General features: G+C 43.6%; 2 protein-coding genes across 2 annotated transcripts; both read right to left on the reverse strand.

The window, feature by feature from the left end:
* Positions 1-894: 894 nt before the first annotated feature.
* LOC133243329 (diacylglycerol kinase kappa-like) lies at positions 895-13,362 on the reverse strand. Its single transcript, XM_061410118.1, has 6 exons — positions 13,212-13,362; positions 12,380-12,521; positions 11,019-11,105; positions 7,350-7,460; positions 5,074-5,197; positions 895-3,574 (listed from the first exon to the last, which is right to left on the reverse strand). The coding sequence occupies exons 1-6, from the start codon at positions 13,355-13,357 to the stop codon at positions 3,495-3,497; spliced, it is 690 nt and encodes a 229-aa protein (XP_061266102.1). The 5' UTR covers positions 13,358-13,362; the 3' UTR covers positions 895-3,494.
* A 3,545-nt stretch (positions 13,363-16,907) lies between these two features.
* LOC133242627 (diacylglycerol kinase kappa-like) lies at positions 16,908-22,923 on the reverse strand. The gene is made up of 6 exons (XM_061408794.1): positions 22,406-22,923; positions 18,925-19,021; positions 18,548-18,655; positions 17,796-17,909; positions 17,314-17,448; positions 16,908-16,973 (listed from the first exon to the last, which is right to left on the reverse strand). The coding sequence occupies exons 1-6, from the start codon at positions 22,546-22,548 to the stop codon at positions 16,908-16,910; spliced, it is 663 nt and encodes a 220-aa protein (XP_061264778.1). The 5' UTR covers positions 22,549-22,923.
* Between the last annotated feature and the right edge of the window lie 1,443 nt (positions 22,924-24,366).

Raw genomic sequence — 24,366 nt, forward strand, 5'->3', positions numbered from 1 at the left:
ATTAAAATACTTTAAGAAGCAAAACTTTATTAACTTTGAAGACTGGTGTTCCATTTTGTGGGGAGGAGGAATAGGCACACTTTGTAGACCTTTACTTTCTGCTTTTTTGCGTTACCCCATAACTACCCCAGTTTCCTCCCCCCAACAAGCCCCTGGCCCTGCTGCTTATTTGCAGGGGCCTCTGAGGAATCAAAACAACAAATAGAATACAATGTAGATTAAAGATTAGACGAATAGACAGATGCAGTTCCACAAACCATAAAACCAATCAAGGTCCTTTACAAGGATGGAATGGTGCTAATGAGTTTGGTTGCCTTGGTATTATTTTCTACGTCTTATGAAACAAAAATTCTTCTACTCATGTCCCAAGGGAAGATGACGTTGACCCCAACTATTGCTTCTGCTCAACCTTTAACCTAAGTTATTAAGTTGAAAATGTCTTCCTTATTCTTCCCTTGTTCCTTTGGACACAACACAGGCGTCTTTTTGGTGAAGGGACTGATAGCTGCTGACCTCCTATATTGTTGACACCAAAAGCAGTTAATGGCAGTCCAAATCTACTGGCATTCTGCTTCCCCACTAGTTCTTCTGACTAGGAATTGCCCACTCAATCAGTCCCTCAGAAAGTGCCAGAAAGATGCAATCAAATCCCAGAACTTTGGCTCTTGATGGCAACTTTGAACAGAATTGAGATGGATATTTGGTGTCTGGTCCCACCACCTGAACAACTATATTACTGCAAGAAGTTAACCATGAAGTCCTGAAAGGAGCTTATACTTCCAGAGGCTGAGCCAACTCTCTTGAAAAAGAGATAACCACTTTCAAGCTAGTATGAGCAAGTGCTCAGCAAAGCTGTCTCCCTTTTTTGGAAAGCAACTGGTAACTAAGCAGTATAGGAGGTAACCAAGTGATTTAGCTAGCCACATCTGCTCCTAGGTCTCATGGCCTATCAATTCTGCTCCAGGAGTTGACTCCAGCTTCCAATCCTAGTGGTTTTATTCAATATCACTCTGAATCAGGTTGGGAGGACAGGGTGAATGAAACAGAATCCAGACGATACAACAGAGCAACAGTAGCATTACAACATACAAAGGCATGTAGTAAGTCAGCAAAGTAAGCACAAGAGATGGAGTACTATTACAGTTTACTGTCACCGGTGATTAAAAAATAACTACAAGACACAGCCCTGCTTAGGCACTGCAAGTAAAAGCTACCCTCTCCCAGGACTTTCTTTTGTTTCCTTAAATTTGCTCATTTGGATCTTCTGAGAAAAAAATGCAACTTGGTTCCCAACTCTGTGAGTGAGCATGTGTGCAGCTGTTAATGTGTGCAGCCATGGAGGAGTCAAGTTGGGCTGCAACAACTGTGGCCTTACTGATTTGATCGAATACCTCCTCCTGGGAAGAGTAATGCAGAGAAAGCCAAAGACACAGCAACAGCACATTCCCCACTTAAATACATACAGTAAGTTAACATATTCTGATGCTTAAATAAGTTTTAAATGTTTTCTCTCAATATTTTTCCATTAACTTTCTTAACTAGTTGTAGAGCTAAGACTTTTTTGTTTGTTTGGCACAGCAATCAGACATCTGGGGACTATCCCCTTGTTAGTATGTTTCTCCTCACCCCTGTAGAGGTGGAACACAGGTGGCTGGTTTAAGTGGGCTAGGCTGGTGGAATTCCAGAGTTGAGAACCAGTGCTTAGAGTTGGATTGTGCACCTCGATGAACCAGCCAGTGGACTGAGTCAGGTAACTGAGCACGCTAAGTTTGTCTGAGAAGCGGGGAGAGGCCAGTTTCCTGGCTTTCTGTTGTAAATGGGAAGGGACATTTACCTAAAGGTATAAATTGAAGGTGGGTGGGGATACAAGGCAGACTAGAGGAAATCACTGGGGAAATACTGGAGTTTGATTAGATTTGCCTGATTGGGCACAGGAATTCAAAAAAATGCCAATTGGGATTTGGAGCAATTTTGGCCTGGTTTGTTTTCTTGAGAAATTTGGAAGAAGAACCATGGGAGAAGCAGAAGCTTTTAGCCTCCATTTTCCCAGGCCCTTGTTTTCTCTGATCACTTTGAATTTCCCTCTGGTACTCAAGGGAAAGGAGCAAGAAGGGAGATTCAAAGATGATTTGGGGACTTAACCAACAGCAGACCAAGATGGAGCTTGTGGGGAAGGGCCTAGGCTGTGGCTTGATTGTCAGGCAGTCCTTTGCTCAGACATCTAAGTCAGAGAGCTCAAGGCCTCGTTGCTCCATATACTGTTTATTGGGTGAGGGGACAGCAAAGGTTGGGGCAGTTGCTGATGTAGAGTCCAGGACAGATAGAGCAAAAAAGGCAGCATGCCAGCTTAGCCCCCTTCTCTAGGGCATTGATGTTTTTGTTCCCCTTTCTGTGGCCTGGCTCAGAATTTTAAGGGGGCGTCGGAATCAGCTGGGCCATAGGTAGATCCCAGCCACTTCTGAGACGCTGAAAATGCACCAATAGTTTAGAAGCTCCACCAAGAACTAGGGCAGTTGGTAGAGGCATATGTGTGTGTAGGGTAGTGGGGGTGGGGAGGGATTCCTGGGTTAGCACAATAAATTATAGGGTCATTTAGAGGTCGAGTTGTATTTTCAGTTCTTAAAAATATATATATATATTTATATATATACATCTTTATATGTCTCTATACATAACTATACTGCAGCACAGTAGCAAAACATTTAGTTAAAAAATCCAGCAAGAATGCAGCAAAACACTCCATGGAGGCATGCAGGCTAGGATGAAGGCAGTAGGAGGGGAGCCTGTATGGTTGCCATAGGGGTGAGTTCCAACCAATGGGTGGCCCACCCAGCCACCAGAGCACCACCTGGACATGTGCAAAGATATACATGCGCACATGGAAAAACAGAAAGGTTTTGCAGAGAGAGCAGTCACCACAGGAAAAGATCTCACATGGTCATTGTAACAGGCAACTGCACAAGCCCCCATGACCTAGTTCTCATGTTAATAAGTCAACTAGTAGAGACCTCCTGAAGTTACAAGTTGCAATTGGCAGGGATTGGGGGAGAAACACCACCACACCTGGCTTTCCTGACCCCTCTCCTCACCTCCCTGAGAGTATTTCTTTCATTCATTTCCTAGCATCAGCAGTTTTTCTGCCAGTCAGAGAAAAACATTCCCCAACTCCCTGAAAAAGTGAACTCCCTTGAATCCTTTGCAGATCCCAGGCCATTCACAAAAAGCATATCTCAATTAAATATTGTAGTTGCTCAAGATGCACGAAAAGAACTGAACAAGACAACTCGGAACAAGAATCTTTGGCCAATGAGAAAATGTAAACCTCTAAGGAGACCTGATTGAGTCCAGACAAAAATGTATTAGTGTAAAGAATTGGAGGATCTTTCTTGGTGGTGCTCATGTTTGTTCTGAAATAATTTAGTCTAGCCTGTATTGAGGTTTCGAGAGTTTTCAGTAGAATCCTAAATGTTGTGAGTTCTTCCATCTTTCCAGGATTATAGTTGAGATCCTGATGGTGTTGGAGAATCATCAGATTTTGCTTCGTCTTCGTGATGTCTGTGATGCCACAAATTTCCTTTAGAGAAAAAAAGCAAATATAGAAACAAAGAGGTTAGCACATTGCCAGCCTAAATGTAGGGACCCTAAAGAGAGCAAACAGTCTTTTAGGAGACACTCATTTGTTCATATTGTATCAACCATCTCTGAGCCATCTTAGAAAACCAGCTAATACCATGCGAGCCAAACACAGATGGGATGAGTTCTTAGAACCTGATAATCCATGAAACGGCTATTGACCCCTTCTGAGTATTCAGAAAGACTCTCAAGCACCATGGGTCTCCTAGCTGGCAGATTCTTTGGGACTCAACATAGCTGGACCAAACACAACTTGATCCAGGAAATTCTCTCTTGGCATCTGTGCAAGTCTTAGTCTCTCAAAAAACAAAAAACTACCACCCTCCATCCTTTTCCCCCTATGTCCACTATTGTTATCTCTCTCAAGCTTCCAGGTCATCTAGGCTCAGAATTTAGGAGAGACCACTGACATCAGAATTGGCATAACTGACAACTCTAAGGGAACATTCTTTTGAGTTCCACTGACATATCAAGAACATTTAAGTCCAATTCTGAAGAAGTGCTCAGTCGCTTCAGTCGTGTCTGACTCTTTGCAACCCTATGGACTGCAGCCCACCAGGCTCCTCTTATTTCCCAGGCAAGAATACTTGAGTGGGTTGCCATGACCTCCTCCAGGGGATCTTCCCAACCTAGGGACCAAACCCATGTCTCTTGTGTCTCCTGCATTGGCAGGTGTTTTCTTTATCACTGTGCCACCTGGGAAGCCTGTATTCTGAAGAAGAGGTGGAACCAAAATTCAAATAATGAAACAAAGTTTGCATTTCCAGGGACCGACTATAACAGATACAGAATAGGAGTGTTTAGATAGGTCATGAAAACTGTTCCTGACACTGTAGGTGCCCATACCAACACCCCCAACCCATGTCAAATAATACTGCTTTCTGGAGTAGGACCAGAAGCTTGTAGTTGTATTTGACTGGGAAAGAGATCTAAATATGACTATTTTGCAATACTTTATCAACAAAGAAAGGAATGAATCAAGTGGAAAGTTAACTGCTTATTCTCATTTTTTCCTCTGCAGCTGTTTACATCACAGAGACTGCACCGTAAGGTTGCCACTCAGGCTCTCTCCTTGTTAGTGTCCATAACCACTTGCTTTTTTTTCTTAATGGTCTTTCTTTCTTTTTTTTTTTTTTTGGTCACACTGCACAACATGTGGGATCTTAGTTCCCCAACCAGAGATCAAGCCTGTGCCCCGCGCAGTGGAAGTATGGAGTCCTAACCACTGGACCGTCAGGGAAGTCCCTCCATATCACTTTCTAACTCATACCTTATCCAAGAGACTTCTTGGCATCACCTAAAGTTGGCTCCCAGCTGGCTGCCTCCTCCATTACCACCGTACCTGCACACATTTCTAATGTGAGCTTCAGGTCTTTGGGAGGGAGGGACCTAGGCTGCTGGGAGGTCTTCATGACCTTGATGCCTGTGGGGGAAACTTACCAATAAATCCCTGGATGCCTTGGCCTGATTGAGACTTATATTCTTCTTCTGACTTCCTTTTCCCCAATTTGGGGAACTTAACTTTCAGTCTGAAGCTTTTGCTGTCAGTGTCTGAGGACTTTTCCTAGCAAAGCACGACAAAAGGAAGGTCAAAATGTTAGTTGCCTAATAGAAACAATTCTTAGAGGCTTGGAGAGATGGTGAACAAGGATGGCTGCAGGAAGCTGGCCAATCTGATATCTATTCAGGTGTGGGAGACATCCCTACTCACTAGTACCATACCTGAGAAGGCATCTGGTCTTTGCCAAGATCCTACTCTGTGCCAGATGCTTTGCTAAACGCTTTAATGTGTGTGTAGTCAGTCGCTCAGTCATGTCCAACTCTTTGCGACCCCCATGGACTATTGCCCTACCGGGTTCCTCTGTCCATGAAATTTTCCAGGCAAGAAATACTGGAGTGGGTAGCCATTCCCTTCTCCAGAGGATCTTCCTGACCCAGGGATAGAACCCGGGTTTCCTGAACTGCAGTCGGATTCTTTACCATTGAGCCACCAGGGAAACCCCTAGCCCCTAAATAAATGCTCTCATATGTATAACTGCTCTTCTGAATTGCCTTTCAGAAGAAACCTAAGGTAAGGGCACAGGACCTTCCCTCTCAACCAAAACTCTGGAAAGCCCAATGAATGACTGACTCTCCTCCTGCTTTTCCTCATCAAAGTGGATCTGCACCTTCTGTGGCATTAAGGCAAGCAAGGTGGGTGTCAGGTGCCTTTCTTTCAATCTACTCTGCCCTTCTTTAGAGCCTCATTTCTTCATCTTTATGGAAATACTGAAGTCCAAAAAGAGATTATGCCCAGGAAAGGCAAACTCGAATATTGAGACCTCAGAGCATGGACTGTTTGTCTTAGTTCTCTCAACATCCAGTCTGTCTGTCTAGGCCAGGGGCTTGGTGCTAGATAGTTGAACTGAAGAAGAAAGTGCTACAAGATTTTGCTTCCTTATCTGCATAACAGCATGTTTTCCTTTCCCAGAGGGCTGCTGGTCAAGAGCATCAAAGGCATATGATAAAGTTATTAAACTATTTAAGATCTGAATTTGCCTATGGCTTTTTCTCTTAAATGGTAGCCTAATTGCTGCTGCTGCTGCTAAGTCGCTTCAGTCGTGTTCGACTCTGTGTGACCCCATAGACGGGAGCCCACCAGGCTCCCCGTCCCTGGGATTCTCCAGGCAAGAACACTGGAGTGGGTTGCCATTTCCTTCTCCAATGCATGAAAGTGAAAAGTGAAAGTGAAGTCGCTCAGTCGTGTCCGACTCTTAGTGACCCCATGGACTACAGCCTACCAGGCTCCCCCGTCCGTGGGATTTTCCAGGCAAGAGTACTGGAGTGGGGTGCCATTGTCTTCTCCGAGCCTAATTGCTGCACTAGTCCAAATCCTTGTATGGCTTGCTCACATTCGTATAACTGGTGTATAAAGTCAGAAAACAGGTATAATGAGTAAAATAAATAAGGATTCCTACACAGTGTTGAAATGAGCAATTCCATGGTAGAGAAGTTTAAAGAAAAACCCTGTCAGACCATAATGGGAGTAACTTACTTGGTGATAGGTAGACATCTTTCAGTCATTTGATTTATGAAATGCACTATTTTTCTATCTCGGGAAAGCACTCAGAATTGTAAAAAAATGACAGCATCCCCAGAGCTATACTGTAGCCACTGCTGCCATGCTTGATTTTCTTTTAAGCCACACATCTGCTAGGGGAAGGCACTGAGAAAGCCTGCTTTCCTCCAAGAATGGGAGGGACAGAAAGCAGCAAGGGAGAGGTGATACTTGGTAGATGTAACCACGAGTATGGCCTGGGCACCAACCATTTAGAACAAATGTTGGCTGTAAACAACTGGTATTGGCCCTAATGGTATGTACCAGATGAAATTCAGTCCTGGCAGCAGGTACTAAGCAGGGGAGGGGAATTGTGGCCAGGAGAAAAGCACAGAAAAAGACCAGTCTTGCTTATTCTTTTCCAATCTTCTCTACAGAGTGGTTCTTCTTTCTGGTTATGTTCCCATGGTCATCTAGTTTTTCAATGTGCTTTCTGCCTTGTCCTGTCTACTTAAATGGTGAGGAGATGCAAGGAGGAGGCTCCATTAAGCTCAGGCTGAAAGCCACTACTGGTCTCCATCTGCTATATCAGTCATTGTGTCCTGGCTTACACTGGAAGGCAAAGCCCTCAGGAAGAAACCCCTCTTTCCCTTTATTTCCCAATCCACAGGTCACATACCTCCGGAAAAAGGATTGAATTCATCCAGTCAATCTTGGATAGCTTTTCAAACTCCTTACTCATGGCATCCAGGGAAATTTTCAGTGCGGCCTCATATTCAGCATTTCTCAGCTGGTGAAAACAGGAAAAAGAGTGAGCATCCAACGCCAATACGTCATAGACTCTTGCCTTCTCCCCAACTCCCAGTCCCTGCCTAGTGGCCATTAGACCACAGGTTGCCAACCTATATCTCCTTTGGTCCATAGGTTCACTGGAAAGTATAGTCAGCCAGCTCTTTACCTTCTCAAAAGGGAGATTCAGGAAAAAAATCAGATAGTGATGTTTTCTTTGGAGCTTGGCATACTCACAGTTTGAAAGTAGAGAGGTCCTTTGACCAGTATAAGTTAACACTGAGTTGTACCCCAACAGCTTAGGGTCCAGGATAAAGGTCCTACCCTTGATCCTCAAGTCTCTGGAGACATCTAAATGTCCTCATAATAATAGCTACCAATTTTTGAGCACATACTATATGCTAGGCGCTATGCATACATGATTTCATTCCATCTTCTCAGTAGCTTGATAATACTTTATGATGTACTACTGTTTTCATTTTATAGGTAGAAAAATGAACTCAAAGTTTAGTGCTCAAGATCGCATGACTAGATAGAAACCAGATCCATTTAACTCTATAGCCTACCCTCTATACCATACTATCCCAGAAAGGGTATGTCGGGTGGCTAGATATTAGGGTTGGTGGGGGGGAGGGAATCTTTATTACCCAGTTACCATAATTTAAAGGCTGCTTTGTGAAGCAAGGGGGAGGGCTACAGAGAGACAGGCTCCAAATTTCCGTTCCTGGCAAAGAGGGTCTGCCTCTCCAGGCTGTGCTTTTAGCCCCTAGCTATTCACTCTTAGTAAATAAGAAATAGTTTCAGTTGGCTTGTCTCACAGGTTCAAGAAACAAAGCTTAAGCATTCCCTAGTATCCCCCAGCACCCACAGGATGAACTCTGTATACTCCATGGAAGAGTTAAAATAGATTCTTCTAAAACCATCTCCAACTTAGAAGACCCAAGTTCCAGACCAACAACATGGGTGAGATCGTTCATATTCCATTAGTGAGCTGGGAGGACAGATGCATGCCAGTATCATCAGCCCTGATGTCCTTTCCAGATCACCTAACTTGCCTTCATCTCTCCTCCCTGGCATGTGCTCTACTTTCAATTTGGTACTTATGTGGCTTCTTGCTGTGCATGAGCCAGCCTTTAGTGGAACCTTCCCAACTGTCACAAAGGAGTGGCAGGTGAATGAGCAGGGGGTGGGGATTGGAGGTTATGACCAATCAGGATGGAATATGAGAGGGTGACCAAGTCATGCTGACAAATGATCTGCTTTTGCTTTACAACTAATGAGTTAGGACAGTACAGGGCAGCCCAGGTGCACAGGACACGTGTGTGCACTTGTGGGCTGGGGATCGGCAGTGACAGGCAGACACGCCATCACTTGGGGTAAGGGGGAGAGGGGCAGGGGCCCTTGGGGGCATACTTACAAGCAATGCTCAAAAGGGATTTGGTAGGCAAACCCACAGCCACAGAGTAAAATGAGGAGCTGGGGCCTTAGAAAATGATTCCTGATAATAATAGGAGAGGAGTAAAATGGCTTCCTAAGAACTTCCTATTTGGTACCTAGAGAATCAGGCTCTGAAAAACAGTACATGGGTGGGCCTGAATCTCGTGCTATATTCTCTTGTCCTTCTGGCTCCAAGAGAGACCTTGTCCAGGACTCTCTTCTGAGATAAATGTGCAAACTGACTCAGGGGGCTTTGTTGCTCACTTCTTGTTCCTGTTCGAACACATCACTAAGTCAGTTTGCCGAATAAGGGAAGTGGGAGTTACTGGGTGGGATTTTCTTCATCAAAAGGCTACAACCCTCTCCCGACACTGAGTTCCTTATTGTCCTCCTCCTTCAAAGGGAGAAATAACAACATTTAAATGAAATAAACCTTATGTCCATGTCACCTTCATGATATGGCCTTTCTTAGCTTCCATTTGCACCCAGGTCTCATTTGGATGTTTGTATGTGTGTGTGGGTCCTTACCAGGTTCTTTATTAAGTGTGGTATGTGCTCAGTTTGGGTTGTTGGCTGGTATAAGTCAATTTTCATGAGCCCATGAGCCTCAGGAAAGCCTGAGTGTCAATGAGAGGCCAGGCTCCCATATTTCCTGCTGCTCAAATTGGCAAGGCCATTGAGCTCTACCTATATATAGAAGGTACTTCTGGTGCTGTCTCTAAAGGCTGAAACTCTAGCCTGGAGCTCAGATGCTGGGACAGTCTGGCCTGATTGTCTTTGCCACTCTGCCACCTGTGCAGTGTGCCAATTAGATGTGCAAATGGAAGGGGGAAGTGGATGCCCTTCTTCCAAATCAACTCAGAGGCCCCTCTTCAAATAAACCTTAATTAGATGAGAAGCAAGAACAGCATCTTCCTCAGGGCCTTAGCAGTGAAACTCAAAGTGGGGTGGTCATGTTCAGTTGACTCATTAGCGCACACTCACTAGGTGTGCCTATGGGCTTTGCAGTATGAGAAATAGCAACTCTTCTTGTAGCTCAAAAACTGAGCCTCAGTCCATTTTCCCTACCACTGATAAAATCTACCATCTGTCAAGCTGCTAGGCAGAGCTAGGCACTTAATAAACAGTAGTTTGTTTAATCCTCACAACAACCTGGAGAGGTAGAGATTACAATCCCTATTTTGTAGGTTGGGAAACAGAGGTGAAGTTACCTCATACAGATACTGTTATGGATTCATTTGTGTCCCCTCCAGAAAGATAATCTTGAAATCCTAACTTTCAGTACCTCAACTATTGGGAAATAGGGTCACTGAAGATGTAATTACTGAGATCATTGGCCTGGTCTGGACCCTGGTGTAGGGTTGGCCCTCATCCAGTATGACTGGTGTCCTTTAAGGAGATGGCCATGGGAAGACAGAAGAGAGCACCATGTGAATATGGAGGATTGGAGCAGTGCATCTGTATTACAAGCCAAGGAATGCTCCAAACACTGCCAACAAATCACCAGCAGCTAGGAAGAGGCAAGGAAGGATTTCCCTACAGGTTTCAGAGGGAACATAAGCCTGCTGACACCTTGATTTCAGGCTGCTAGCCTACAGAACAGTGAAACAATGACTTTCTGTTGTCCAAAGTCACCCAGGTTTCACTGTTTGTTACAGCATCCTTAGGAAATTAATACAGTTAGTAACTGGCAGATTTGAACTCAGAGACCGCCAATTTCCCCCACTGTTCCTTACTCTCTTCCCACATGGTGAAAGACGTATTATGGAAACTTGGGAGACATAGAGCAGCTCAAAAGAGCTCACCCCTTTCTACTGAAGCTGTATTGGGTATAATGAGAACACCCTACTTCTGTTTGGTCTCGTATGGACCTAAGTAACATTTGCCAAAGAAGAGGGGGAGATTTTTCTTCAAGGATATGATAGTTCCTATGGACTCGCATAATTTATGAAGTGACATGATCGATAATAACTCTAGGTGAGGATGACGCAGCAGGGACTGCCAGATAAAACCTGGGCAAAATGCTCCTACATGTTTTCCAATGCCTTAGAACCAAGTGCAGACTGTGAGCAACTTCAGATGGGATACATTGCCCTCCCTTGTTCCAAACCCATCCACTCACCAAGTTTTCATCCAGGAAAGCTTTGGTGTCATCGTAGAGCCCTTTAAGACTAAATGTAACATCTACTGCATCATTTCTGGTTAAAGTCTGAGAGGAGAAGAAAAGAGAGGAAGGGAAAGGACAAAGAGAGAGAAGTTGTTGGTTAGTAAGCATGCAACTGGCTTTTCTGCGGGAAGGTAGGGGCAGGCTAGTAGGATGTGGCTGTAAGTGAAAAAGTAATATTCACAATATAGCACAACTAATAGTTCAGCATGGGCACCAACCAGTCAAAACTGATGCCAGCTATCAACTATAAGTGCAGCTGTACTGGTGTGTCCTATGTAGTGACAAAGGGCAACTTTGCATTTATCATCACTGATTGAGTACTCTGGGTATAGGGAAACACAAAATATGCAAACCGGACATAAATTTAAGGCCACTTCTTGCCACTAGCTGCTGCTGCTGCTGCTGCTAAGTTGCTTCAGTCGTGTCTGACTCGGTGCGACCCCATAGACGGCAGCCCACCAGGCTCCCCCATCCCTGGGATTCTCCAGGCAAGAACACTGGAGTGGGTTGCCATTTCCTTCTCCAATGTATGAAAGTGAAAAGTGAAAGTGAAGTCGCTCAGTTGTGTCTGACTCTTAGCGACCCCATGGACTGCAGCCAACTAGGGTCCTCCATCTATGGGATTTTCCAGGCAAGAGTACTGGAGTGGGGTGCCATTGCCCTCTCCGTGCCACTAGCTAAAGCCGCCTTTTCCAAGGAATGTGGAATTAGGCCTAACCATCTCTCTTCTTGAAACTCCAGGCCCCTTCCAACGAAGATCTGGCCCCCCCATAAATAGGTAGCCTATATTTTAGGAGATCCTGATCCTGTATGTGGCCCTTTTGTATGGTTTTTCTTAGCATAAAGTTACTTTTAAAAAACATCACTTAAAAATCTTCTGCCAGTGGGTCAAGTCACGAGATGGCACATTTAACATCAAGCATCCTAATCTGGACCTTTCCCTCAAGAGGAAAACCAAGGCAGCCTGGAGTTCAGGTTTCAATGACAAGTATCGCCTTAACAGGTTATACAGGGATCCACCTAGGATGAGGAAGGGCCAAAGCCAAGTTCCTCTCCATTCACAGGCTATTTCTCCTTGAGACCAGTGTGGTAGATAGCTCTCAGGCTGATGAAGTCTGCTATGGGATTCTCCCAGTAGCCACTCTGAACCTGTAACAAGTCAAGGAATATCTGCCTCTCTTTCTACTCCATCCATCAGTTTCCTGCCATGTCATTTGCTCGGGCTTTCTAGCCAGCCTCTGGTTCCTCTTCCTTTCCTTCTATTCCCTTTCCTATTTGGTTTACTCCTTTCCTTCATCTGCCCCTTCGTCCCTTACCTCAATGGGAGTGCAGGAAGCTGCAGCTGTCTCATTGCCACTCTCTTGTTTGTAAAATACATCGTTTAGGGTGTTAGCACTGGCATTCACAGAATCCATGAGGACAGACACATGCTGGTGGACCTTGCTCAGGTCAGTAAGTCTGTAATAAAGCAAGGACAAATAAATGAGTCTAGAGTTCTGAAGGACTTCTGGTCTGAGGTACTTGTGAGGGTTAGGATTAAAAGTAAAAATGAAAGCTCTGAGTACCTGAATTGTATTCTTTACTCCCTCCTATTATTTCTACTCGTTTCTAGGTAGCCACTTATGCCAGAAAATGTTTCTACTCTTCTATAGGTATTCACTTTTGTCCATCCTTTTTTGGGGGATCTTAGTTCCCCAACCAGGGGTGGAACCCCGGGTCCTGGCAGTGAAAGCACCAAGTCCTAACCACTGGACTGCCAGGGAATTCCCACTTTGTCCATCCTTATCTCACCTGAATTAGATACTAGGTACTTTGGAAGAGTGGGAGGCTAGAATAGAGGAAGGAGCTGATTCCAGAAACTCTAAGGCCTTCCTGATATTTAAGGCCAAGGATAAACATTTTAAATCCTGTTGGGTCTGGGGCAGCAGGAAGAGATCAAAATTCATCTTTGGACTTAATGGGAGAAGTCCAAGCTGACCACAAAGACTACTTCCTGTCTGGATTGTTAGAGTCCCTTTCAATCCTCAGAGCTCTGGGAAAGACTCCTTTCTGAGGTCAGGCTCTGCAGTAGCCTATAGACACAAGTTGGCTTCTTCTCCCCATCCCTTCTTGGGATTTCCAGGCCTGTATCTGGGCCAGACCACTTACCTGCTGATGAGGTTTTCTGCAAGCCGAGTTAAGTGCTGTATCTGGGCATACTCCTCATCAGAGAGGCTATCTTGAAATTCCTGGGAATCCAGCTGGGGTTGAGAAGCAGCTTGGATTTCAGCATGCTTGCACTCCCACATTTTCATTGAGTTCTCAAAGTCCTGGAAATGAAGACAGTGGCAGATCCTAATGACTGCTGTTAGCTAAGAGGGCACATGACAGGTCTGTATGTGAGTCTGATATGTGTGGGTCAAGGGGAATGAGGGCCCCACATATTCCCCCATACACCCATCTCCACACTTTATACATCTGTCCAACATTTTATTCAATGTCTTTAATACTAAGCACTTATAGTTTTGTTGTTGTTTTTACTGTTACAATGCCAAGTCTTGGGACAAGACGCTTGAATCAGACAGATGTCTGCCTTCCAGAAGCTTCTATAGGAAGGCATCATGATCAGTAAGACAGTGGAGCCCATTTCATGCTCCCTTCTTTGCCGAATCTAGGCAATATATGCTGATGGATTTTAGAGCCAGATGTATCTAATTTAACTTTGAATTGTGCTTCTGTCATTCACTAGTCATGTGACTTTTAGAAAAGTATTTAACCTCTCTGGTCCTTATTTTCCTCACCTGTAAAATGGGAATAAGTGTATGTACCTCATAGAAAGAGGAGAGTAAAAAAGTTGGCTTAAACCTCAACATTCAGAAAACTAAGATCATGGCATCTGGTCCCATCACTTAATGGCAAATAGATGGGGAAACAATGGAAAGAGTGTCAGACTTTATTTTTTGGGGCTACAAAATCACTACAGATGGTGATTGCAGTCATGAAATTAAAAGACACTTACTCCTTGGAAGGAAAGTTATGATCAACCTAGACAGCATATTAAAAATCAGAGACATTACTTTGTCAACAAAGGTCCATCTAGTCAAGGCTATGGTTTTTCCAGTAGTCATGTATGGATGTGAGAGTTGGACCATAAAGAAAGCTGAGTACTGAAGAATTGATGCTTTTGTACTGTGGTGTTGGAGAAGACTCTTGAGAGTCCCTTGGACTGCAAGGAGATCCAACCAGTCCATCATACAGGAGATCAGTCCTGGGTTTTTATTGGAAAGACTGATGTTGAAACTCCAGTGCTTTGGCCACCTGATGCGAAGAGCTGACTCATTTGAAAAGACCCTGATGCTGGGAAACATTGAGGGCAGGAGGTCAAGGGGATGACAGAGGATGAGATGGTTGGATGGCATCACTGACTCAATGGACATGAGTTTGGGTAAACTCCGGGAGTTGGTGATGGACAGGGAGGCCTGGCATGCTGCGGTTCATGGGGTTGCAAAGAGTCGGACATGACTGAGCGACTGAACTGAACCTCATAGATTGTTGACAGGATCTATTTGAGAGAATATATGTAAAGTGCCCAACACAAAGCAGGTAGTTTATAAACTAGACATCCCACCCCTTCACTAGTGCTGTGTCTATGGACTGTGCATAGGCCACAGTGTAAGAAAGCCTGTAATCACTGAACACTGATCAACAATGGCTCCTTTTTAGCTTTAGATGGTTTAGCTGAGGTGGGTGATATTTGTGAATGCAGGATTTTAAGATGCCGTGAAAGTGAAAGTCACTCTGTTGTGTCCAAATCTTTGCAACCCCATGGACTATACAGTCCATGGAATTCTCCAGGCCAGAATACTGGAGTGGGTAGCCGTTCCCTTCTTCAGGGGATCTTCCCAACCCAGGGATTGAACTCAGGTCTCCCTCATTGCAGGCGGATTCTTTACCAACTGAGCTATCAGGGAAGCCCTTTAAGATGCCTTATCAGTTCAGTTCAGTCGCTCAGTCGTGTCCGACTCTTTGCGACCCCATGAATGCAGCATGCCAGGGCTCCCTGTCCATTACCAACTCCCAGATTTCACTCAAACTCACGTCCATCAAGTCAGTGATGCCATCCAGCCATCTCATCCTCTGTCGTCCCCTTCTCCTCCTGCCCCCAATCCCTCCCAGCATCAGAGTCTTTTCCAATGAGTCAACTCTTCGCATGAGGTGGCCAAAGTACTGGAGTTTCAGCTTTAGCGTCATTCCTTCAGAAGAACACCCAGGACTGATCTCCTTTAGAATGGACTGGTTGGATCTCCTTGTAGTCCAAGGGACTCTCAAGAGTCTTCTCCAACACCATAGTTGAAAACCATCAATTCTTGGGCACTCAGCTTTCTTCACAGTCCAACTCTCACATCCATACATGACTACTGGAAAAACCATAACCTTGACTAGACAGACCTTTGGTGGCAAAGTAATGTCTCTCCTTTTTAATATGCTATCTAGGTTGGTCATAACTTTCCTTCCAAGGAGTAAGTGTCTTTTAATTTCACGGCTGCAGTCACCATCTGCAGTCATTTTGGAGCCTGAAAAATAAAGTCTGACTGTTTCCACTGTTTCCCCATCTATTTCCCATGAAGTGATGGGACCAGATGCCATGATCTTCATTTTCTGAATGTTGAGCTTTAAGCCAACTTTTTCACTCTCCTCTTTCACTTTCATCAAGAGGCTTTTTAGTTCCTTTTCATTTTCTGCCATAAGAATGGTGTCATCTTCATATCTGAGGTTATTGATCTTTCTCCCAGCAATTTTGATTCTAGCTTGTGCTTCTTCCAGTCCAGCGTTTTTTCATGATGTACTCTGCATATAAGTTAAATAAGCAGGGTGACAGTTACAGCCTGATGTACTCCTTTTCCTATTTGGAACCAGTCTGTTGTTCCATGTCCAGTCCTAACTGTTGCTTCCTGACCTGCATATAGGTTTCTCAAGAGGCAGGTCAGGTAGTTTGGTATTCCCATCTCTTTCAGAATTTTCCACATTTTATTGTGATCCACACAGTCAAAGGCTTTGGCATAGTCAATAAAGCACAAATAGATGTTTTTCTGGAACTCTCTTGCTTTTTTGATGATCCATTGGATGTTGTCAATTTGATCTCTGGTTCCTCTGCCTTTGCTAAAAGCAGCTTGAACATCTGGAAGTTCACGGTTCACGTACCGCTGAAGCCTGGCTTGGAGAATTTTGAGCATTACTTTACTAGCGTGTGGGCTTCCCTGGTGGCTCAGACGGTAAAGCGTTTGCCTACAATGCAGGAGACCCGGGTTCAATCCCTGGGTTGGGAAGATCTCTTGGAGAAGGAAATGGCAACCCACTCCAGTATTCTTGCCTGGAAAACCCCATGGATGGAGGAGCCTGGTGGGCTACAAGTCCAAGGGGTCGCAAAGAGTTGGACACAACTGAGCGACTTCACTTTCACTTACTAGCGTGTGAGATGAGTGCAATTGTGTGGCAGTTTGAGCATTCTTTGGCATTGCCTTTCTTTGGGATTGGAATGAAAACTGACCTTTTCCAGTCCTGTGGCCACTGCTGAGTTTTCCAAATGTGCTAGCATATTGAGTGCAGCACTTTCATAGCCTCATCTTTCAAGATTTGAAATAGCTCAACTAGAATTCCATCACCTCCACTAGCTTTGTTCATAGTGATGCTTTCTGAGGCCCACTTGACTTCACATTCCAGGATGTCTGGCTCTAGGTGAGTGATCACACCATCATGATTATCTTCGTCATGAAGATGTTTTTTGTACAGTTACGTGTATTCTTGCCACCTCTTCTTAATATCTTCTGCTTCTGTTAGGTCCATACCATTTGGAACCTAAAGATCCTATTCAATGAAGAATCTCTTGTTGAGGGAGCAGATTTCTCCATAACCACTGAGGTCTTTAGCTCTCTGTGCATTGTAAGAATGAGGACAACTTTGTTGAAAACCACAGGAGGCAGCTCCTTGTCTCACTCTCTTGGACAGTGCTTTGCAAGTGTCTCTACGTACGAGAGTATCTCAGAGAGCTTGTCTGCAAATGCAAGTTCCCAGGAAATACCCTTCCCCATTCTGATGCAGTGGGACCTTGTGGGGCCTAGGAATGAGCATCTCTAACAGGCACCCAAGGTGATTCTGAGATGTCATGCAGACCTCCCTTTGAGAAATTCTGCCTGACTGGAAGCATTCAGTACTCAAGTGATAGCTGTAGATGAGACAATGGAGGAGCCCAAGACGAGCCTTCCTTTCTTACCCGATCTCTGGTCAACATCTGAGCGGTGTTCTTGTATCTAATCTTGATAAGGCCTGGCCTCTGAACCCAGGCCTCTCCATCCACCTGTACTGGGACACCTTCTTCACCATTGATAGTTATCATCACCTCACGGCACTGCCAGAGAAGAGGAGGAGGGAGAATGGGGAAGAAAAATCAGGCAATGACTATAGACTAATCTGATAATCTCACAGTCACAGCCTAAATGTGTATCTGAACAGGATCAGCAAAATTGTGAATCAGACTATCCCAGGGAGGAAACATATGTTTGCTATAGACTTTTTGCTCCTTTGGTTCCTACCACCTCTATTTCTAACCTCAGCCAGCACCTTGCTGCCTACCAGATACCCTACTCCCTCCACCCTGCCATTCTTATACCTGGTTAATTCCTGGGAGCACCCCACATCCTATGTTGTAGCCACAGAGCTCAGACCCTTTCTGGTGCCCACCCAGCGTGTGCCTACCTGGGCGATGCGATGATGATGCAGGTTGATGATACGAGACATTGCCATCTGTACAGAACCAAAGATTGCCACTACCTCTAGCTTCCCGTCATCTATCGCAGGAGCCTCATATTCCTGAAGAAAAAGAACTGTGTCACATATCTCACTCTTGAAGAACCATACTTTGTCACAAGCAGGTATGCTTTGAAAGCTCATAGTAAAATAATGTTTTCTAGCTCATGAAGAGTGGAGAAACTACTACATTATGAAAAGGGGAAGGATGAGGTCAGGAAGCCAACTTGGGAGAAAGGCACTGAGACCTAAACTCAGCTCCTTTTGAGATCACAACTCTTAGCTGGTTCCCTCCCTGTCCAATATAGCATCATAAATCCCCAAAGCCACTGGTCTCATGGCCTTCTTGGGTGAGCTCAGAGGAAAGGATTCATGACCAATTTCTCAGGAGATTTTTATTGATAGACCTCCGTAGAGAAAAGATCATAATGTAGTCAACCTTTCAAGGATCTGTCAGGCTTGAGAAATGGAAAATTCAAAGTCCATGCAACACGGAAGAATTGATCTGATCCTCAGGTTTTTGGTTGATTCTTGTGCTATGGGGTGGTAATTGCCTTAAAAATACTCATCATACAGCTGCTAATAATGGTCCCCAGCCTGCCTCCTTTTCCCCCACACTCCAGTCAGTTCAGCTCTCCTTTCTGATAGACTTTAGAGGGGTCAAGATTTTTCTCCCTCCCCATTCCCTGTTCCATACTCACTGTGGTTGCCGTGCTGCTTCCCCAAAAGTTGACGCCTCCGGCATAGCTGGTAATGTTGAGCACTACAATGCCTTGCAGATTTGGCAAGGAGATGGCCTCTCCATCACACTGAAAGAAAAGAGTAGCCCTTATTGGCTGGCTCTTCAGATACCAGTGTGAAGGCATATTTACAGACATGGGGGAAGGGCTCTGTCTTCTTGTCATGCTATCATTTTCTTATCCATAAAATGGAAACCTATCTTCATGCTTTACTCCCATGAGTGAGGATTAGAGTTAAAGCTTGAGAAGAACTAAGGATATAGAGGGAAGTTGATTCTCAAGGTCATGATATTTCCTTTCTTGATGCCCAGGAAGGATCATCCTCTTTTTCCACTGACCTCCAGGTGCACTCGTTCTTCCAGTTTCCTGTAAGAGCGCTGAAAGAGTTCCTTGCTTCCCAGAAGGCCATACCACATCTTGTTCTTAAAGCGGCTACTACAGGGAGATAAAGGTAGAGAAAGATAGTCAGAGGGTGAATAAAGGTAAACGGATGAAGAAAAGTAAGACGAGATACCATCTTATTCCTCAAGTGCCTTGTTATAGGGAGGAGTCATGGTAACGTGACACAAGAGGGAATGCTAGGATAGTGTAACTGGAATCCTTATTCATACACCAGCTGTAATGGGTTCCTGGGTGTCCTTGAGACTTCAGCGTCCCATTGATTTGTCACTTGCTGTTGATATTGGTTCAGTTTTGCAAGAGATAGGCTATATTTTAAAATAAAGCTCATAAAAAGCTGTGAGCATAACTGGCTTGTACGTGTTAAGTCACTTCAGTTGTTTCGACTCTTTGCAATCCTTTGAACAGTAGCCCACCAACTTCCTCTGTCCATGAGGTTCTCCAGGCAAAAATACTTGAGTGGGTTACCATGCCCTCCTCCAGGGGATCTTCCTGACCCTGGGATCGAGCCTGCTTCTCTTATGTCTCCTGCATTGGTTTCTTTACCACTTGCATCACCTAGGAAGCCCAACTGGCTGGTACATACCAGCAAGTGCCACTCTGGGAGATCAAGATTTTACCCTCTTGGAATCAATTTCATTTGAAATATGTGACAGACTGCAGTTTCTTTGAAGCATAACTTTTCTGGCAAAGTGGAGGGATTTTGTAAGACCTGTATATCAAAGACTTCAGTTCAGTTCAGTTGCTCAGTCGTGTCTGACTCTTTGAGAACCCATGGACTGCAACACGCCAGGCTTCCATATCCATCACCAAATCCTGGGGCTTACTCAAACTCATGTCCATCGAGTCGGTGATGCTATATCCAACCATCTCATCCCCTTCTTCTTCTGCCTTCAATCTTTCCCAGCATCAGGGTCTTTTCAAATGAGTCAGTTCTTTACATCAGGTGGCCAAAGTATTGGAGTTTCAGCTTTTAGCATCATTCCTTCCAATGAATATTCAGGACTGATTTCCTTTAGGATGGACTGGTTGGATCTCCTTGCAGTCCAAGGGATTCTCAAGAGTCTTCTCCAATACCACAGTTCAAAAGCATCAATTCTTTGGCACTCAACTTTCTTTATAGCCCAACTCTCACATCCATACATGAGTACTGGAAAAACCATACCTTTGACTAGATGGACCTTTGTTGGCGAAGTAATGTCTCTGTTTTTTAATATGCTGTCTAGGTTTGTCATAGATTTTCTTCCAAGGAGCAAGAGTCTTTTAATTTCACGGCTGCAGTCACCATCTGCAGTGATTTTGGAGCCCAAGAAAATAAAGTCTGACACTGTTTCCATTGCTTCCTCATCTATTTGCCATGAAGTGATGGGACTGGGTGCCATGTTTTCTAAATGTTGAGTTTTAAGCCAGCTTTTTCACTCTCTTCTTTCACATTCATCAAGAGGCTCTTTAGTTCTTCTTCACTTTCTCCCATAAGGATGGTGTCATCTGTCTATCTGAGGTTATTGATATTCTCCTGGCAATCTTGATTCCAGCTTGTGTTTCATCCAGCCCAGCATTTTGCATGATATACTCTGCATATAAGTTAAATAAGCAGGGTGACAATATACAGCCTTGACGTACTCCTTTTCTGATTTGGAACCACCCTGTTGTTCCATGTCCAGTTCTAACTGTTGCTTCTTGACCTGCATATAGATTTCTCAGGAGGCAGGTCAGGTGGTCTGGTATTCCCATCTCTTTAAGAATTTTCCAGTTTGTTGTGATCCATATAGTCAAAGGCTAAACACTTAATTCAGTGCTATAGAATAGAGCTAAGCTTACTAGACAGACTGTAGAGGAGGGCCCAGTGGAGAGAATATGGGACAGGTAAGGATATCAGGAGACTTGTGGTGGAGGTGGGAAGAACAAGGTCCTGCTCACTGTAGAGTCTCTGATAAAAGCAGGCAGGATACTCACAATCCCTAGAAAGGCTGGATAGAATCTACTCTGAACTTTCAAAGTAGAGTCACAGAAATGAGCCACCACAAGACATGGGTTTTGAAATGTAACAAGGCTAGCACAATATTATTTGCACTCTGCTTTAAACCATAAGTTCTCTGGACACTTTAGTTTCCTCATCTATTAAAAATCAGAGCTTAGTTATACGGAAATGCAAAATACCTAGAACAACTAAGACCATTCTTAAAAAAGAACAAAGTTGGAGGACTTTCATCTCCCAATTTCCAAACTTACTATAAAGCTACAGTTATCAAGACAGTGTGGTGCTTGCATAGGATAGATACATAGATCAGCGGAACATACATGAGAGTCTAGGGAAAAAACCTTTATATTTAGGGTCAAGCAATTTTTGACAAAGGTGCCAACACAATTTGTTGGGGGAAATACAATTCAAAGGGTAGTTTTTAAAAATGGTGTTGTGGTAATTGGATATCCATGTGCAAAAAGATGAACTAGGTTCTTACCTAACACCACACATAAAAATTAACTTGAAGCAGGTCACAGACTTAAAGGTAAGAGAAAAAAACAATAATTTTGGAAGAAAACAGAGCAAATTTTTAAGACCTTGGGTTAGGCAAAGATTTCTTAGATACAGCATCAAAATCATGGTCCATAAAAAAAATAAATCAATTAATAGGAACTCATCAAAATTCAAAACTTTTGTATATCATAAGATACCATTAAATGAAAAGACAAGCAATAACAACAAAAAAGACAAGCAACTGGGAAACAATATTTTCAAAATGCTTATCTGATAAAGTACTTGTTTCTCAGCGCAGACCTGTTGTGAGAAAGAACTTCTGGTGGCAGGTGGCAGGAGTGATGATGGTGGATGGAGGAGGTGCTTATTTTTCTTCATAATTTCAATCTACCAGAAGAAGTCTGAGGCTGCCTTAGGGTATATCTACAGTACAAAAGTACTGGAAGGTGCCAAGCAGGCCAGCCCTGAATGGGGTAAAATCAGTAGGTCCAGGGGAACCAGGTTAGGAACCCTAAGAACTAGTAGAGTGATCTTTGGTACTTTGCAGCCTTGCCAAGCAAAAGCAGACCTGAAACTACTACTAGGACCTTGTCAAATTCTCAGAGACAGAACAAAGATAGAGAATTGGCTGAATCAAGTCAATGCAATCTGTTTTCACTAACAGTAACACAGTTAGCTGTATTTACACAGCAGTCCACAGGTCAAGACCATGAAGATGGCTCCAAGTTCAGAATACCAGTGCAGTCATCACAGATTTGGTCAACATTTGGGGCAAGCTATCTTATTAGGCTAAGCTTCAGACTAATATTTTACTTTCAAATGACGGACTCTTTACTTTTCAAAAGAGTTCTGTTGTTGTTTGTGATGTGGGGGATGCAGGAGTACATGTGTGTATTGTGATTGTGTGTTTGCATGTGGGCAGGGAAGTTTCTTTTCCTTACTTGTATTGTCCTGGGTGTTCATCTCTTCTGGTGTTGAATTCCAGAGAAATTTTAGCATCTAGTCCAATTCCAAAATAGTTGTTCATGACACGCTTTTCTTTGAAGCGTCTGAAATCAGCCAAAGGGAAGAAAAGAGTAGACATTGGTATAGGAAAGAAGTGCTATTATCACTGGGCTGCAGACTTTATCTGAATGTTCAAAACCAATGAGCGAAGGCCTGTTCTACATTGGATACAAGGCTTAATATTCTTGAGAGGCACATGCAGATATCCTATTTTGTTAACAAGTAGCTTATTAGCTGTAAGAGAGGATACCCAGCCAGCTGGGAGGATTCAGTGGGATTGAGACTCATAATGAAGAAGTCGTCTTTGGAGACTGTCAGATATGAGTGGCCAATATTTTCTCCACATAAACTAGAGGGAAATAAGAGTCACTGACTTATTCCCAAAAAGAACCCTCAAGTATCTCCTATTTTTAAAAATTTTAAATTTATTTATTTTAATTGGAGGCTAATTGCTTTACAATATTATATTGGTTTTGCCATACATCATCATGAATCTGCCACGGGTGTACACGTGTTCCCCATCCTGAACCCCCCTCCCACCTCCCTCCCCGTACCATCCCTCTGGGTTATCCCAGTGCACCAGCCCCAAGCATCCTGTATCCTGCATCAAACCTGGACTGACGATTCATTTCTTATATGATATTATACATGTTTCAATGCCATTCTCCCAAATCATCCTACCTACTCCCTCTTCCTCTCCCACAGAGTCCAAAAGACTGTTCTATACATCTGTGTCTCTTTTGCTGTCTCATATACAGGGTTATTGTTACCATCTTTCTAAATTCCATATACATGCATTAGTATACTGTATTGGTGTTTTTCTTTCTGGCTTACTTCACTCTGTATAATAGGCTCCAGTTTCATCCACCTCATTAGAACTGACTCAAATGTATTCTTTTTAATGGCTGAGTAATACTCCATTGTGTATATGTACCACAGCTTTCTTATCCATTCATCTGCTGATGGACATCTAGGTTGCTTCCATGTCCTGGCTATTATAAACAGTGCATATTAAAATGTGTGATGAGAGGAAACTCTGTATTACTGTTTTTAGAGATTTCTGAACTCCTTTTAGCACTTTTACATCCAAGGGCAAAGTGACCACACATTTGAGGGGGGAAAACCTTATAAAAGAAGGTAGATATATGTAGAACAAAAACAAACAAACAAAACACGCAGTTTATTTGATTCTTTTGCATCCATCCATTAAAACCAGTGGTGTGCTGGAGGCAGTTCACATTAGCTTATGTAAGCTGGTTATGCCTATAATTCTCAACTCTGCAATCAATGACATTGTATCAGTAGCTTGAAATAGGCCATAATGGGAAGGTATATAACAGGAATAAATCAGGGCTTCCCACCTGCCACCCACCTCTGGAAGCTGGTTGTTAAATATTTTTCAGCACACCATTGATCAAAGTATAAGTGATAAGTTCACTGAGGTCTCAGATATGAACTTAAGCCAGTGGCAAAGTAGAGGGAAGTGGGAGTTGAAAATGGGGGGAAGCTGTAGAAAACATATAATTGCTAGCTGTCTTTCCAGAAACTAAAAATAGGTAGTTTAGCTACTTAATCACAGATTTTTTATAATTCACTACTAAACTGACTACATCTTTCATGTAAGATTTGCCTCCCTTGACTATAGTCCAGATATTGGGGTATCTTTGACTGATATCACCAATCTTCTTAATGGAACTCAAAATCAGTGAGGGTGTTGGAATTTGGCTACTGGGAGTATTCTAAAGAGGTAGGGTTACTGAGACAAATGTCTTTACATTTGTTTCCTAGTCCCCTAAATACCCACTTATTTCTTAGCAACTTCAGTTGTTTACTATCAAAGGCAACAGTGAAAAACAGGTCCTTTGAAATGAAATGAAGTTGTGATAATAATAATAAT

This window comes from Bos javanicus, chromosome X, assembly GCF_032452875.1.
Source record: "Bos javanicus breed banteng chromosome X, ARS-OSU_banteng_1.0, whole genome shotgun sequence".
Taxonomy (NCBI): domain Eukaryota; kingdom Metazoa; phylum Chordata; class Mammalia; order Artiodactyla; family Bovidae; genus Bos; species Bos javanicus.

Excerpts from the sequence above, each read along its gene's own strand:
- LOC133243329 (XM_061410118.1), bottom strand. The coding sequence starts at position 13,357 with ATGAAAATGTGGGAGTGCAAGCATGCTGAAATCCAAGCTGCTTCTCAA. Across the intron at positions 12,522-13,211 it reads GCAGAAAACCTCATCAGCAG|ACTTACTGACCTGAGCAAGG; the intron begins GTAAGTGGTCTG and ends GCTTTATTACAG. Across the intron at positions 7,461-11,018 it reads CTTTCCTGGATGAAAACTTG|CTGAGAAATGCTGAATATGA; the intron begins GTGAGTGGATGG and ends TGTTTTCACCAG.
- LOC133242627 (XM_061408794.1), bottom strand. The coding sequence starts at position 22,548 with ATGTCTACTCTTTTCTTCCCTTTGGCTGATTTCAGACGCTTCAAAGAA. Across the intron at positions 18,656-18,924 it reads AAGAACGAGTGCACCTGGAG|TGTGATGGAGAGGCCATCTC; the intron begins GTCAGTGGAAAA and ends CTTTTCTTTCAG. Across the intron at positions 16,974-17,313 it reads AGATGTTGACCAGAGATCGG|AGAGCTAAAGACCTCAGTGG; the intron begins GTAAGAAAGGAA and ends TACAATGCACAG.